Raw genomic sequence first — 5,821 nt, forward strand, 5'->3', positions numbered from 1 at the left:
TTATACATATGAACTTATGCAGAATATACTTGTGCACATACACACACACACGCGCGCGCTTACTCTAGCGCTGTCTTTTTTTGCTTTCTTCATCTCTCCCTCATTGTTTAGCTCTTTCAGTGGCGTTAACACAATTTCCAACACAAGACCTGCTAGACACACAAACACACACAAACACACACACACACACACACACACACACACACACACACACACACACACACATATGAAACATAAAAACTGTGTAATATAAACTCCACAGGAAATTCAACAGCAGTTCTACACGACCATTAGAGAACAAACACACGTTACTTTTTATTACAGCTACATTTCATCTGAAACACAATAACATTCCTGTTGTTGTGTAAAAAAAAATACAATTAATTCTGTGTTCAGCAAGAAAAAAATTACTTTTTTTTAAAATAGTATTATACTATAATTGTGTGTGTGTGTGTGTGTGTGTGTGCTGTTCTGTACCCTATATGGACATAAACAAAGAGTTGTATATGGACTGTAATGCACATAAACACCAATTCACTCACTCTGCTGAGAGTTAGTGTGCTAACAGTGAGGGTGTGTTGTAAAGTGTGTGTGTGTGTGTGTGTATACATAAAGGGCGATGTATTTGTATCTGAAGATAAGATTAAAAGGGTGGAGTGTTTTATATGGCTGATGAGAAGAAGGTACAACTAGTGCAAAAATACTCGAGTCAAGCTAAAGTGAAGAAAAGCGTGAGTCAATCGGTCCTGTGTGGGTGCAATAACATATTCAACCACAGGGCGGTGTCATGAGGCGGAGTTACTGCTGCCACGCCAACCTTGATGTGTTTTCCAAAAATGTCCTGAACTGCTTTATTCCTCTTATGCCATACTCAGTGTGCTACAGATTACATTTTTTCCTCCTAAATTCTTTTTTCTTTTTTATATACGTTGTATCCATTTCTAGCTTCATTTAATCTTTGGGAAACATGCTAGTTTGTGTTCTCGCGTATGTTATAGCAGCTATGAAGAATTACTCCTTCCACCTTGGTCTCTCTTTTTTCTCACTTTTGTAATTAATTAGTTTTTTTCCCACACATTTTAAAAACTTGTGTTTATCCATAACTACATGACTAGCATTTTCATTACTTCTGACAGAAACCCTCCTAGTCACTTACAGTATATCTGTTTAAGTTTTAAAATGTGTTTTTTTTTTATTTTAAATAATTATATGTATAGCACAATGGCTAATCAGTAGCTAAGCAACAACTCAAGAGAACGTTAATGTTAAATAAATGTTTCCTTATCTTTAAAAAAAAAAGTCCCAATTCCATGTTGAAAATTTATCGACACCTTTCAACCAATCAGGATTCAGAATTCCATGGCGCTTTGATGTAATTCACAATCGCTTATAAATATTAATGAAACATTTGGCTTTCTCAAACCTGACTCGGGTATCGCTGTGATCACAGCGTTCTGTTTCCTTTGGCTCCTCCTCTTTTTCTTCTTTTTCTTCTCATCCTGTGGAGAAATTTTGTGTAACTTTAACTAAAGTGACATTATAAAAGCTAATCATGAGGATAAGCTAACTAGAACAAAAACCTACAGTAGCGACTAAACAACTCATACTATTTTTTTTTTATGTTACTAACAATATTAGCACCATTTCCAACACATTTGGAGAGGTTTATGTAGATTATGAAAAACATCCAAAAACAACAACAAACTTATAAGTTAGCAGGTGTGTAGAAGCTAGCTGAAGTAAAAAAATTAATAAAATTAAAGCTAGCTTCTGCACGCGAGCTGAATTGTAAGTTTTTCTTACTTACAATTTAGTTCCTGTCATGCTTGCTGATATTTTTCTAGAATGTATTATGGTGCGAGCATTTCAAAAAGGTAGTGAGATGTTTTAAAATGTGTAATTTTATATTTAAAAAACCTAATCATTAGCATAGCTAGCATGATGTAACAGCACAATAGCTGTGCTAAGTCACAGTGCGTCATACAACAGAAAGCATGCTAGCTGAATAAAAAGCGAGTCTATTAGTAGCCACATGTTAGGGTACAAATCACCAAATGCCCCAAATGCAACGTTTTTTCATCTTATAAAGAACTTCTGCAGTGCATTCCTTTTCTTTTAAAGTTGTATTATTCACTCACTTCACTGCTATCACTGTCGGATGAGGAACTGGAGGATGATGATGACGAAGAGCTCGATCTCTATAGAAAGTTCCAGAAAAGAAATGATGTTATGTATCCAAAACAACATTGTACATGTTACATCACAGCACGGTCGAGTTCTAGATGCTTATTAGTTGGTTAGTTTTCTGACAGCAGGTTTTAATTTTATTCTAATTCATTATTGTTTTTATGGTTGTACAAGCTGTTACTATTGTACATTACTATTGTAATTACGATTGTGAAAAAAAAAAAGCAGTGTGTGATTGTTGAAACGTTGAGATGTTTATGTAGCATGTATGGAAGGAGTCTCCAGTCTTAGCAATTTGTAACAGTAATGTTGTAATTTAATTATTATTATTTTCGATCTTGTTGCAGTACAATAGATAGAAGTGTGATGGAACTTTTTGGAGACTGTGTGATGGAGACTAAATTACTTTGCTCTTCTTTTTTCTTAGTTTCTTCTTCTTCTTTTTTCTCGCCCTCGAATCATCATCATCACTCTCGCCGGAGGAGGAAGCAGAGCTGTCACATGACCACGGCTCCTCCTGGGAACAACAGTATCTCTAGTTAGATGTGTGCAGGAATGTAATAAAAGCTTTAAACATAGTAAAAACAAACACAGACTCAGTGACTCACAAACAATAATAATAATAATAATAATAATAATAATAATAACTTGTATAATATATATGAAAATAAAAATGTCAGATCAAATTAATGTTATGATTATCTGAAAAATTTCCCTTAAAATACTTGGCTAAGTAAATTATTTTATTATTTATATTTTAATGCTAAAATATCCTAACTGTTATGCTACAAATATTATGCCATTAATGACTTTTATATATAATAAACAGTATAAGAATTTCTAAATTCATGAAATAAACCTTTGTACGGTGTGTCACAGGGTTTACAGGACCGCCTCCCTGGTCTTCAGACACACCCACTATTGGAGGAGAGGCCCCGCCCACCTGCTCTCCATCACTGTATAGAGGCCACGCAGCTACAAACAGAAGAACACGACATCCTGCTGATTAATAACCAGAGTTAATTAGAATAATGAGAGAATAAAGGAAGCACACACTGGGAAGGTTGATTATTTAATTACTGTTTAACATTTTTTTTTTTATGCTTTTTTTGCTTTTCTGTCGCCCTGCTCCTCCAGGGTCCGGGTTCGATTCCCCGGCCAGGCTCGTTTCCTGTCTCTGTGTACATGGAGTTTGCATGTTCTCCTCGTGCTTGGTGGGTCTCCTTTGGGTTTTCCAGTTTCCTCCCACAGTCCAAAGAGTGTAAATGAGTGTATGAGTTTGTGTATGTGTGTGTGTGCCCTGCAATGGATTGACACCCTGTCCAAGGTGTACTCTGCCTCGTACCCCAAGTCTCCTGGGATAGGCTCCAGATCCCCATGACCCTGAATACAGGATAAAGCCGTATAGAAGATGAGTGAGCGATAGTGAGTGCTTAGTGTTTGCTGTAAGTGCTGTTCTGTTCATAAATAAACGCTGAATGAGTACATTAAAAACAAAAGCTAATTTGCAGAGCACTTTATTTTATTCATTTAATTTTTTCAATTACAAACTGTTGATCTGTTACTTGTATGACAAAAAAAGGAGTATTATGATGAAGTCCACCCACTGTGAATGTGCACGTTATCAGAGTACAGTCAGAGAGATCAATATTTACACAGGGTGTTAGCTGACCGCTGGAAATCATGCAGCGATTTGTTACACCAGAAAGAAAAGAGAAAAAAACTTACATTAAAACCACATCTGAAAATTAATCAATGAACGTTCTGTTTGCAATACTGTGTAAGAAAACAAAATTTAACTAAATTTAGATCTTTTTTTAAAGAGATTCAAATCATATAAGAAATGTTACGTTAAAGAAACAAGTACAAAAAAAAAGGTTTATATTTTATAGCTTTAAATTCAATTACAAAATTGAACATCATAATTTGTACTGCGAAAGTGCTTTTTAATAGTCAGTATTAGATGCCTTTGATGCAAAGGTGGAGATGTGAGGATGTACATGACAAATTTATACTTATTCATTTTAAGTTTATTTCCATATTTAAAAAAATTTGTTAAACTGCTTCGTGACAATGACCACTGTTAAAAGTGCTATATATAAATATAATTGAGTTGAACTGAATAAATGTGATGGTGCATATGCGTGGGTGTAGATTTGATTGTATGGATGCGAGGGTGTAGATTTAACAATGTAGATGTGCGGGTGTAGAATTGAAGGTGTAGATGTGCGGGTGTAGATGTGCGGGTGTAGAATTGAAGGCGTAGGTGTGCAGGTGTAGGTGTGAGGGTACAGAAGGCTGTTACCTGGAAGCTGCTCAGACTCCATCAGCCCTCTCTGCTCTCTCTCCTTCTTCCTTCTCCTCGATCTAAAGCATCTACATTAAACAAACTGAGATCCAGAATATCACGTTTCTGATTTCAGCAGCTGGGCGGAACGTCAACACACAACTGGGCGGAGCTTCAACACACTGCACACCAGTTTCACCCAATACACAAGTGTCACATTGTCCTTTTTTTAAACTATTGTATATACAATTTGCTGAACTAATCATAACTAGAGTTAAACAGAAAACTTAGTTTTTTTTAATCCATAAACACATTTTTTTCAAAGTTAAGAATTATAAAATAGTGCACTTGGTCAAAGTCAAGAGCCAAGAAAAACAAATAAAAATAAAAATATTTAAACTAAAATTGATTTTCTATGATGCTGCACATACACACAGTCAGAAATTATTTATTTAAATTCAAATTGAAATTTTATTTGTCACATACACAGTCATACACAGTACGATATGCAATGAAATGCTTAGACAACTGCTCGTGACCTAAAGATTTAAAAATAGGAATAGGAAATATATATGAAAATTAAAATAAGGGGGAAATTTAACTAGGAAAGAATAAAATAAAATATAAAAAATTTAAGTTAAAAATAAAATAACTGTACAACAAAAATACACAATATAGAAAATATATGAAGAATATATGAAGAAATATGGAACTCTAAGAGCAGCTGTACGAGTAGGTACATATTTATGTAATTTTTGTGTGGTATAGAGTTAGAATAAATGGTAATGAAAGAATGGTAATGTCCAGGGTTGTGCAATCTACATATTTAAAGTGACTTGTGCAGTGCAAATATGCTTAAAAGTAATATTATTTAAAGTGACTTGTGATAGAGTGATTCTATATCACTTTTGTAATGACAGATCTTACGATGTTTTAGCTCATCGAAACATTCATGGATTTATTATATATGTCAATAAATTAAATTTAATTTTGTCAAAGCATGCATGTTTATATTTATTATATATTTATTATATATTCCTCTGTTTGTAAAACATTAATTTTTAATATTCTGTAACATAATGTCACAACAGGACAACAGTAGAGTTTTGATGCTTTCAATATGTTATATATTTTTTTAAACAACTTTACGATTCCGACAGAAAACTGGTTTAAATTCTATTTCTAAACAGTAAGTTAGGTTTTAATTCTTTTTCTGTTTTGGTCAAAATTTTTAAAATATTTATAGACACTGATTAGGCCTTTACTTATTTTAAATGAAAAAAATATATACGTAAACTTAGAAAAAGTAGATTTATTTATTTAAAAAACATAAATAAATAACAGTTA

At 33.5% G+C, this 5,821-nt stretch overlaps 1 protein-coding gene across 1 annotated transcript; it reads right to left on the reverse strand.

Annotated features, from left to right (window-relative positions):
- LOC128532827 (protein FAM133-like) lies at positions 1–4,560 on the reverse strand. The gene is made up of 6 exons (XM_053506926.1): positions 4,493–4,560; positions 3,047–3,162; positions 2,594–2,704; positions 2,139–2,198; positions 1,424–1,499; positions 1–152 (listed from the first exon to the last, which is right to left on the reverse strand). The coding sequence occupies exons 1-6, from the start codon at positions 4,512–4,514 to the stop codon at positions 1–3; spliced, it is 537 nt and encodes a 178-aa protein (XP_053362901.1). The 5' UTR covers positions 4,515–4,560.
- Positions 4,561–5,821: the final 1,261 nt, after the last annotated feature.

The sequence above is a fragment of the Clarias gariepinus genome, chromosome 11, assembly GCF_024256425.1.
Source record: "Clarias gariepinus isolate MV-2021 ecotype Netherlands chromosome 11, CGAR_prim_01v2, whole genome shotgun sequence".
NCBI lineage: Eukaryota > Metazoa > Chordata > Actinopteri > Siluriformes > Clariidae > Clarias > Clarias gariepinus.